General features: G+C 41.5%; 2 protein-coding genes across 2 annotated transcripts in view; one reads left to right on the forward strand and one right to left on the reverse strand.

The window, feature by feature from the left end:
• Positions 1–234: 234 nt before the first annotated feature.
• On the reverse strand, positions 235–5,583 carry LOC123513163. Its single transcript, XM_045270091.1, has 3 exons — positions 5,282–5,583; positions 2,776–2,863; positions 235–2,401 (listed from the first exon to the last, which is right to left on the reverse strand). Exons 1-3 carry the CDS (start codon positions 5,449–5,451, stop codon positions 1,277–1,279), a joined length of 1,383 nt encoding a protein of 460 aa, XP_045126026.1. The 5' UTR covers positions 5,452–5,583; the 3' UTR covers positions 235–1,276.
• Positions 5,584–5,900: 317 nt separating this feature from the next.
• The window catches only part of LOC123514869 (PAXIP1-associated glutamate-rich protein 1-like), an 8,217-nt gene continuing 2,312 nt past the window's right edge, over positions 5,901–11,805 (forward strand). The window contains exon 1 of the mRNA XM_045273133.1: positions 5,901–5,951. Coding sequence (XP_045129068.1) covers positions 5,901–5,951 — 51 coding nt within the window. The remainder of the gene's footprint in view (positions 5,952–11,805) is intronic.

Below are 11,805 nucleotides of genomic sequence, written 5' to 3' on the forward strand. Positions count from 1 at the left end.
AGGAATGAGAAACGAGACTAACTGATGTTTTTGAAGGTGAAAATGTTTCGTAAAAATAGCTTAATCGGTATAGGTTTCTCGTAGCCGCATAAGCCTTACCAACTCAGCCTAGATGATAAGAAAAAATTCCTCAGTTATCCTACCCGCGTGGTTGATGTCGCCCAGCCGAGAGTATGATGAAGGGCAGTCCATTAGGGCAGTCTCAGTGGGTTGAAGGAATAATAGAAACTAGCCTTCTCCAAGTGTGTTTATTACTCCAAAGCTCCTACAGTATATTATATTTGCCTTGAGAAAACACCCGATGGATGTAAGTTGACATGTTGCACACAAGTAAAACTGTATGTCAACATTTATTGGCATACAGCACAAATTTTTAGTAACTGCAAATACCCAATAAATGTTCAAGTTATCCAGTGACACGAAAATACACACAACCCTCAAACAAACAAGACAAAATCAGATAAATGATACCAGGCAAAAGAAAAATCACACTTGCTTCTTTTTAAACCACTTGTTTTTCCTAAACTTATGTTCTCACCACTATGAACAGGGGCGCCCACGTACACGCCTAATGTATCACTTTATTTCGATATTTGTCATTATTGTTATATTCATGCTAACCAGGCTAGGAATGGATAATGGCTGGGAATAGTCACTGCAGAAATTCTGGTTTCCTCTGCAAAGAAAAGCGAGTGTTGGCTGCACCCTGTTGCACTCTACCAAAGCCAATCATTTTAACCCCTTCAGTACCATGACTCGTTTCCATATACATTTAGCTTACTATTTGGTGATTTTACACAGCTTCAGAAACTCATGTGTGGGATTAGAATAGTTTAGATTGTGGCCATTAATCTTCTGACCTCCATAGACAGTTCCTAATGTCAATAAAATGGTCTAATTGTATACAAATTTCAAAGTAAAAATGTGTTCCAGTACTGAAGGAGTTAAGGAGCAATTGTTTCCAAAGCGAAAATGAAGTGAACAAACAAATAAGGCATCCACACCAAATGAAAGCTAAAAAAAACAATTATTTTATTCTTGTATAGAAAACAACCACTATGGTGCTAAAGAAAGTCACTACAAACAGTGACAAGGAAAGAAATTTGAACTTGTTACATATATATATATATTTTTTTTTTTGGTTTTATTTTATTGTTATTTTATTATTATTTTAACGATGGTGAAGTTTGATGCTCTGTTGCCTTTTAGTCATTACAATAATTGTAATGCTTACATCTGGCCAACATTGTCTCAAGCCATTTATTTCTTGTTTTGCTTACATCTGCGTCACAGCCTTCAGGTTGTCAAAGGTTTTGTCAACCAATCTCTGAGCGTTTTCCCGCGAGAGAACGTCACTGGCGTAGGTTAAGCTGTACATGAAACAGCCACGTAAAGTGTGGAACATGTAGTACATGGGATCGTTCCAGCATGAGGTGACCCTGAGAAGATGCGCCAGCCGCACGTGTTGACCCTCTGTCGGGATGAGACGGTCTACATTCCCCATGTTGGCTGAGCCGTAGTCACACTCTGGCATGGGCCGCTCTTTGAAGTGATCGTCCATACTGCCTTCATCTGACGATAACAACACGTACAAGAATGCGTTGTTTCTTTGAATGGCTTGAGTGAGGGATTTATGCATGTCTCTGGCGTACTCCCAAAAATTGTTCTGCCACCTGGCTGGTGTCGAAATTTTGTTCTCGAATGGCATCATGTGAACACCTAAGGTGCCCGAAGTGTCTCCTGACCAGTTGCGTCTCAGGCTAACGGTATGCAATTCACGGATACGGTAAAAGTCTTGCTGTAGACCTCCTTCCCGCACGAAATCGACGAGACTCACGTTGAACACCGACGCCAGCCCACTGTTCACAGTGACTCCCTCCTGCTTGCACTTTTTGATGAAGCACATGGTGCTTTCTTTGTCCAGATCCCGCAGAACTATCTGGCACTTGTAATTGGGATCTCTGGGCATAGGATAAGCTTGTGGAATAAGCTTTTCAGCTTGAGCTGCATTTTTAAGATCATTTTGAAGCTGCTTAAAACTGTCTTTGTCCTTCGTCAGTTCTTCCATTTTCGCCGCCAGTAAAGCTTTGGTCTCTTCCCCGGCAACCACTTTACCAAACTGTACTGTATCGTCGACTGGTTTGCCGGCAAGCACGTCGTCCAGTATGCGGAGGAATGAGTCAGTCACAAACATGTTTGTTGTGCCGTCAGCGATGCCGTGATGGTTGGCCAGCAGTAGTGTGCGGCTGTGGGGGAAGGTAGTTGCTAGATCATGCCGGGAACAATGGCCAAGGTCTCCGGAATGAAGAAGGCGGGCACACCACAAGGGACCCTCGGTGGTCGGGAAACGATAGTGAAGTAACGCTTCCAAGGCAGGAACCACCTCCCGTGTGTCTAGTACCTGGAAAAAGAAAAAGGTGAAGTCAAAATCTTGTGTATGAGGTCCAACAGGTGACTGTGAGCCCTAGACACTGAACATCAGGTTGTGTGTGTGTGTGTGTGTGTGTGTGTGTGTGTGTGTGTGTGTGTGTGTGTGTATATATATATATATATATATATATATATATATATATATATATATATATATATATATATATATATATATATATATATATATATATATATATAATCGTACAGTACACCAGTACCACTGTCAACAGATTCAATGATCAGGGTCAGCCTGAATCAGATGTTGTTGGCTTATCACCTGCAGTGGTTTGAAGATCACATTTCTCTGTGTAATAATAACAATGCCTTGAGGTCATTCTGCTGTACCTGAAAATCAAGTTGCTCGTGGTTCATGCTACACATCCACAGGGTTTCTCCACGCTTCCTGAAGCACGTCCTCAGACTGGGCACTTTCCTACGGGAGAGACAAAATGCTTATCATACCCATGTCTGTCATGCCTATGAGAAAAACACGAACATTGAAAAGCATATTTTAATTATGGGTTCCCAGAATGATTTCACAAAATAAATCATGCACACTAAGTCTTCGGCTGTTAACAGAGTAGTCAAGGCGGCAGATAACAACAATAGATATGATGCAACACATGAAGATTTCGGCAAGGCTTTTGATACAATCCACCACCAAAGATCAGTACGGAAAAATTAAAGCTCATGGAATTGGAAGTCGGTTCTTGATTCAACCAAAGTTTCTTAATGACACGGGTAAAGATTTTAGTGGGTTTTCATTCCATTACTTTTAATAAATGTACATTAGTAAATCTGCCGACTACACCTACGTAAGAAGATTAATGAGGTCAAGGCAAGACACAAGCGCTCATGGAGAGGGAACCTCAAATGATCCCACGATGGGCTGTTCTACCAGAATGGAACTCCAAGTGACCACCACCGTCAACTTTTTCTTTATTAGTTTCTGCAGCATTTGTACAACACCAGCTGTTCTCTAGCTCCCTCACCGAAGCACAGGTGTCTGAAGTAACTACCAGTAGGCTTTTTTCTGATTCCTCCTACTTTCTTGCTCCTTATTTTCATTTCAAACCTGGATGTTGCATGTAAGTGTGCAACGACTTACTTTCATTCACACGCTCTTGAATCTTTCAAGTTTTCTATCGTGTTTGTGACTACACTCACTCTGAAAGTAAATTAATCTCTACTTTATATATCTCCTCTGACTATGAGAAATTATTTGAATATTCAACTTCAAAGTGGAGCACACTCTATCTCTTTCTTTTTGAAAATCAATGTTCACCACCAGCTCTGGCTTTCCTTTCCCTTCACTTACCACTGTGGTGAACTAGCATATAACTTTGCTATCCTCTTTGACCAAGAGCAACTGGTGCAACACCTTACTCGTATTCCTGGCTGTCGTGAAGATAAGCCCAGCATTCTTCATCTTTTCCTAACCTCTAATTCGACTTATGCTGTCACAATTTCATATAATATGTACTTACCTTATCCTATCGACCCAATTCCTCCTCAGGATTCCCCAAAGCAGAGAATCCTCTGCGTTTTGCCTCTAATAGTAATAGTAATGGGGACCTGATGAAGTTCTATTCCAATTTTCATTGGCATGACTACTGCTTCCATGTCAGAGATTATCTCTGTTTGCTGAATGCATAGCAAAAGTGATGGTGTCTGGCATAGAAGCATACATTCCCCCACTCTTTCCTTTGCCCTAAACATTCCAAACTTTGATTTAACACAGCCTGTTTGATTGCTACACAGTGTATACATGATAAAGGTGGCCCAGAAAGGAAACTTGAGCCTTCCATCACCTGAACTTCATGTATTTTTCATTTCCGTCCGGCATCATGCCAAGTCTGTTCTTTAACAAGCCAAAACTTCTTCATTGATAGAAAGTTTTAAAATCTTTTGAGATCTAGCTTCCCTGCATGACTTCAATAAATTTGCTTTTTCATCTTTCCCTTCTTTATTTCCAGCTGGTGGTACAATTATTAATTCATTTCTTTCTAAAGCTAAACTCTTCACTCAAACCATTGGTGAAATTTTCATCTTGGATGGTTCAGGATTTGTTCCTTTCTCTCCTCCATCCTCTGGCTGCTTCATGCTGGCTTTTCAGAATCCCTCGCTATGATGTTTCCCATGCCCTCGCTGGCCCAAGTCTTCGTCAGGCTTATGGACTTGATGGCTTTAAGACTTTTATTCTTTACTTATGTTTTCGACTATTTTCGGAGACTGGCGCCTCAGTAGTCCTTTTCTATTGCAATTTTTGTTGACTTTTGCCGATGCCCTTCTTACGAGTACATGTAGAAAAAAAAAAGATAAAATAGTGGGTGTGGCGCGCCTGGTGATCTGAGTGATGTGTTTTGGTTGGTTAAAGTTCACTTAACAAGGATTTATAAACCAAGCAGCACTCTCACTCGGAACTCGTGCAAAGCGTTACTGTATGTGCCTCACTTTGGAAAAAAAAAAAAAAGCATGATAACTAAATAGATAAATAAAATAGTTATAATAATAAAAAATATAATAAATAATAATAATAATAATAATAATAATAATAATAATAAATGAATAGATAAATAAATAAGTAAAAACCCAACTGCTGTAGTACAACAGTATGGATTTACATTTGCAGACTTAATGAATCTTAGCCCTGATAACTTAATCAGCTTATCACGGTGATGGTCTTGGGCTCCCTCCTCACCGCATGTGCTTATAGCCAGTGTTCTGTGACGTCGCATAAGCTGTCAAAATAGCATTTACATCCCCCACACTGAAAATATAGTGGTGCTGTTGTTGTGACGCTACGGTGCCTTTCAATGTGTTGGGATATTTCTGCATCACTCTAACTAACCTGAAGGTGTGATGAAGCGCCTCCTCGATGTGACTGTCGGTGAGAGGCACGTTGGAACGAAGTGTCAGCCCATACACGGTGACGAAAAGTCCTTTCTTGTTAGCACAGTCCATTAGTTCCTCCATTTCAGTAGCTGGCCGGAGCCATGTGAAGGATGAATCCATCGCCATGGTGCTGCGCTGCTGCCTGACAACTTTGCACGATTTGCTGCTGCTGCTGCTGAAACCGACACACTCTCTCGCGATGGTCTCTGACGTGCGACTGCAATGGGTCTCCCTTTGATGGCTCACACTGCTCCCAATAACCTTCACTTAGCTTTATCAACAGTCATCAGGGGGTGGAGAGAGAGAGAGAGAGAGAGAGAGAGAGAGAGATTGGCATCTATCTATCTATCTATTCATATATATATATATATATATATATATATATATATATATATATATATATATATATATATATATATATATATATATATATATATATATATATATATATGTGTGTGTGTGTGGCAACTGCAGCAAAGAAGCGATATGGCGGGGAATGACACTTCTTGATGTGTAACACACTGCATTGACCTTGAGATCTTGAGCGTCAGTATTTGAAGTAGTCTGTGTACAACATGGCGTTGCCTTTGCGTCTGTGCTCTACACTCGGCCATGTAAACACCAGAGTTAGCCGCGACTTTAATTTTTTTTTTTTTTTTCTTTTTAGGTGCGACTTTGATTGTGCATCTTTGCGCTGGATCTGGTGCCACTGTGACTCTTCGTCTTTATTTTTGGCTTCTTGAGTGCGATTTGAGTGTGACTGTCGACTTTAAGGCTTTGCAACTTTGATTTTTTTCCTGTTGCAACTTCGCCAAATTACAAAGTAAATCTTAGCGCGATGACAGAAGACAAAGAAACACATATTGTTATTCTTTTAGATTCTTTAGTTAAAACACAACATAAACTACGCCATATGTACAGGCCACCCTCTTCCTCCTTCATGTCCTCCCGGCCCATCTTCTTCAACCGGGCAATTTCTTAAAAAAAAATTGTCTTTATTCCTGTTCAAAGTCGCTACAAAACTCGCCGAAAATTGGCGATGCGACTTTACTTCGTCCAAGGTTTGTGACTTTCGACATAGCGACTTCCAAATTCATTTTAAGGTAAAGTTGTAAATACGTAAAGTCGCAGCTCAGTGCCACAACTCTATTCTCTTGTAAATATTAACTTTTTTGAGTTCTAAATTTATCGTTCCTTGTTCTTGGTTTGGTTTCTTCGTTAACAAAAAACGTGCATCTATCTACCATTCAAGACACACACACACACACACACACACGGACTGCGATGTGATGCTAAGCTAGACTACTCTGGCATCTCGTCACTGGCAACACAACCGCTGAGGAAGATGAACAGAGACCCAGCAACTTCACCATGACTTAACAGTAATGCAGGAGAGTACGTATGCTCTGTACAAGGGCCTTATTCGTCCTTGTGTGGAGTACTCTTCGCAAGTTTGAGAGATTCCACTCACACAGTTTTATCAGATAGGGTGGAATCAAAAGCTTTTCGTCTCATCAGCTCCCTTTCTTCAGCCTCTTTCTCACCTCCGAAATGTTGCATCTCTTTCTATCTTTGATCGCTATTTTCATGTTAATTGTTCTACTGATACAGCTAAATGCATCCTCCCCTCCTCCTGTGGCCTTTCTGCACTCGCTACACAAGGCTTTCTTCTTCCTCTCATCCCTATTCTGTCCAATCCCCTAATGCAAGAGTTAACCAGTACTCTCAATCATTCATAATTTTCACTGGTAAACTCTGGAACTCCCTGCCTGACTCTATATTTCTATCTTCCTTCTTTTAAGAGAGAGGTTACAAGACATTTGTCCCAAGATTTTGACTGGAGACTGCAGTTCTAGTGGGCCTTTTTTTTTCTATTTCTATTTATTTTTTTTTTCACCCTTGGCAGTTCTCCCTCTTACATAAAAAAAAATGGTCAGGTGTTTCCTCACGGGGAAGACGTCCCTGCATGGAGAAGGGAAGCAGAGTAATGAGGTGCGATCTGTCATCTGATACATGTGTTAGTACAAGTGTTATGAGATGCAGGTACTGTAGTGGTAGTAGTAGTAGTAGTAGTAGTAGTAGTAGTAGTAGAAGTAGTGGTGGTAAACTCTGGATCTCCCTGCCTGTGTCTGTATTTTCACCTTCCTATGACTTGACTTCATTCAAGAGGAAGATTTCAAAATTCAAAACATTTGTCATTAGCGAACTCTCGGCTCTGTAAGGTGACTGGCGACTGAGAGGGACTTTTTTTCTTTATCTCTGTTGTTTGTCGTTGGCCAGTCCTCCCATCTTACATAACAAAGAGAAAAAAAAGAAGTAGTAGTAGTAGTAGTAGTAGTCGGTACAGCTTCAGAGGAATGTGGTCTTACGCAACCTGTAGGTGATGGCAAAACAAGCTCCTCAAAACTACATGCCCATATGTCAGACCTTAGGCAGTTCAGTGGTTAGAGCGCTGGCTTCACAAGCCAGAGGTCCGGGGTTCGATTCCCCGGCCGGATGGAGATATTTGGATGTGTCTCCTTTCACCTAGCAGTGAGTAGGTACGGGATGTAAATCGAGGAGTTGTGACCTTGTTGTCCCGGTGTGTGGTGTGTGCCTGGTCTCAGGCCTATCTGAAGATCGGAAATAATGAGCTCTGAGCTCGTTCCGTAGGGTAACGTCTGGCTGTCTCGTCAGAGACTGCAGCAGATCAAACAGTGAAACAGTGAAAAACAGTGAAACAAATGGCAAGAACAAAATGTAGTAGGTTTGTGTTGTCAACGCTTCACATCAAAATTCTGTTTCTGCGTCCACCTCCCCCTCCCGCCCGCTCTAGCTGCCGTTGTGGTGTGACAAGGTAGCTGTACGGCAGCCGCCGGCAACCCAAAATACACATACATTGCATCTTAATGTGTAGCCCCTGTTCACCTAGCAGTAAATAGGTACGGAATGTAACTGGCGGGGTTGTGGCCTCGCTGGCTATGTGTGGAGTGAGGTGTGGTCTCAGTCCTACCTGACGCCTATAAGCTCGCGCCGTAATGGGGAAGGCTGGCTGGGTGATGGCAGACTCAAGTTCCCGCCAGGACAGTTTTTTTCCTCCTTTTCCATGATTCTGTCTCCCTCGACATCCATCATTCTAGATTGTTTCTTTCAGTGGTCTGTTTATTCATGTGTGTATTTGATAAAGTGACTGAGAAGTAAACACATGAAGTGTAGCAACACTCAGCTATTCTCAAGTGATGTCTTCAAGCTCAAGAATGATAAACTATCAAGGTTTTCGGGAATGTTTGATTAAGAGCCGCGCCCATTTGCCTCGCCGTTTCCCGAGACTGGAACCCAGGCCCTGTCGGTTATGAGCCGAGCGTGCTAACCACTACACTACGCGGTGTGTGTGTGTGTGTGTGTGTGTGTGTGTGTGTGTGTGTGTGTGTGTGTGTGTGTGTGTGTGTGTGTAGGGAAGCTGTTTCATCAAGTAGGGAGCCAAAGGAGTACAAAAACACATAAATACTTCTTATATACATACGCAGAAACAACAGAAGTAATGAGTTAAGATAGAGAGAATGCCAAACGGTGATATAAACGGGGAATGATTTGGAGGACGACGGAGGAATGACATGGATAAACGAAAGAGCGAAAGAGTCGAGTGAAAAATTAGAAACATGGTAATACACGAACGAAAGAGAGGGAAAAGAGAAACTGGATGATAGTGGCCAACGAAAGAAAGAAGAAATAGAGAAACTTGATAAAAGATGAAGGAAAGAAAGGAAAAAAGAGAAACAGAGATGATATAGAAGACAAACGAAATAATTTATACGAGCGAATAAGAACAGAAAAGAGAAAGGAGGATAAGAGTATACGAACGAACAAGAGGAGAAAAGAGAAACAGGATAGAAATAGACGAACGAATGAATAGAAAAGAGGAACTGGATAGAAATGAACAAACGAATGAATAGAAAAGAGGAACTGGATAAAAATTAACAAACGAATGAGTGGAAAAGACATTAATGGGGAAGCCAGGAGGTAATGGGGAGTAATGGGGGAAGTGACGAGGGTTGTGCCATGGAGAGGGGGGGTAGGTAATGGGTACGTGAGGAGATGTATTACGTCTGAGGTGAAAAATGTGGGTCGGGAAGCTAAATTATTCATATTATTTTATATATTAATTGATAACATGATAATTTTCCCGCCATTCCCTGCGTGTGTGTGTGTGTGTGTGTGTGTGTGTGTGTGTGTGTGTGTGTGACGGGTACAGCTGCTTCAATTTGTCAAGTCTTCCTTCACAGTTAAAATGTTTCATGTCTAATACATATTTGGAAGTTGTTTTTTTATGTAAGAGGGAAAAGTTGGCCAAGGGCAAAAGAAAACTGTATAAAAAGAAAAAGAGGGCTACTTAGAATGCCAGTCCCCGTGTAGGTCCGAGGAAATTAGCCAAACAGAATGCGATGTGCCGTGAAGCCTCTCTTCTTCAATGAGTTCAAGTTAGAGATAAGACACTGTGAATAGAAATGCACAAGTAAGCAGGGAGCTCCAGAGTGCACCAGAGATAAGGATGAATGTATTGAATGTATGAGAGCGCTGGTTAAATTCTGTGCCGAGTTAGTGCGTATTCTTGCAAGAGATCCAAGGCTATGTAAAAAAAGAGTTCTGTTACTTTTGCCTGCTGACCCATATTACGGTGCTCATATTGGCGAAGACCTAGGTTAGAGAGGTTGTTGGGTGTTTTATGCTTTTCCTGTGGTTGTGGGAGTTTAAAAGGTTGTATATGTTGTCTTAAAGGTGTTTTTGTGTTTTTTCTGTGGTTGTGGGGGTTTAAAAGGTTGAACTTGGTCTTAAAAATGTTTTTGTGGTTTTTCTGTTGTTCTGGGAGTTTAAAAGGTTTATTAATTTTGTTGTTTTAAAGGTGTTTTTGTGGTTCTAGGTATTTTAAGTGGTTGTAGTAAAGGTTATTGGGTGTTTTAATACTTTTCTCTGTGGTTCTGGGAGTTGAAATTCGTCCTTCAGGCAAACTTCCTTCAATGCACATGATAGTTAGCCAGGCGAGCTCAGACAAGGGGTCGCATTCTCAAACTCTTCTATACTTCAACTCCGCTATTTCAAGAGGGTTTATTTGAATTTACACGAGTTTTTTTAAGGTGTTTTTACAGTTCTACAGGCAGATTCGACGAGATTTCTGCATTGCTAGCTGGAAAACACTCATGAAAACCCCGCTTATCATTTCTGTGGCCTTGGAAAATAGTCTTGATGAGGGAGCAAAGCGATTCTGAATATTGATAAAGGATCTTAAGACTGTTTTCTGAAAGCCTTGCATGTTACTATCATTTCGTCCTTCTTGATAACTTCCCTAACCATCGTTGTGTCAGTAACTTGTATATGACATGCCTAAAGATCCAAACACTCATCTCTCTGTGTCTCGTGTTGTTATTGTTCCTTCTATTGGTTGTTTGGTGGTTGAAAGGAAATACAAGTAACCATTGCACACAGTATTTATTGTTCATTGATTGAAGGAGAGAGAAGTGCAGGAGAAATGGAAAGACGGAAGAAAAGAGGAGAGAATTAATAGTAACTTAACCAAACACCATCACCGTCACTGCCACTACTGCGGCGCCATATGACCTTGGCTGTCGCGGAGCTGTTCTATAATCCCTCTCACTCACCACCACCACCACCACCACCAATACTGCTACCACTGCCTCTACCACCACTACACCACCCCCACCACCACTTCTACTACTACTAATAATAATAATACTACGGAAAGCTAGTTTATTTATGTTATTTGATGTATTAATTGATAACATGACAATTTTCCCGGCATTCCCTGCGTATTACGGTGTGTGTGTGTGTGTGTGTGTGTGTGTGTGTGTGTGTGTGTGTGTGACGGATGCAGCTATTTGTCAAGCCTTTCATCACACACACACACACACACACACACACACACACACACATCATTACCGCCACAAGCACTACTTCTTCCACCACAAACGTACACCACCACCACCACCACTTCTACTACTACCACTACTATTGCCTCACACCACCACCACCACCACCACCAAAAGCGTTACCACCACCACAACCACCACCACCACCACTACAACCATCACCACTACAACAGCCATCACCACCACCACCATCCCCATCACCACTATTACCACCACCACACACCATACACCAAGTCATCACCATTCCCACAAACACCAACCACACAAACCACTGCCGCCACGCACCACCAATGCATCTCACCACTTCACCACCCATCACTCGCTCGTTAACATCCAGCTTGGAGACAATTGTTGATAGAATAAGTCGATGAATAAATGAATGATTGCAGCGATAACAATAATATTAATAATTGAAAGTACAAATTAATCAACAACAATATTAATGCCAGCACGAGCTATCAAACACACAATCTCTGTTGCCTCCTGCCACATTCCACACCAGCTCATTGATATTCATTATTTTGCCTGAAAAAAGCTAACTAAGGTTATATTACATCGA

Source organism: Portunus trituberculatus, chromosome 5, assembly GCF_017591435.1.
Source record: "Portunus trituberculatus isolate SZX2019 chromosome 5, ASM1759143v1, whole genome shotgun sequence".
In the NCBI taxonomy this organism is placed as follows: domain Eukaryota; kingdom Metazoa; phylum Arthropoda; class Malacostraca; order Decapoda; family Portunidae; genus Portunus; species Portunus trituberculatus.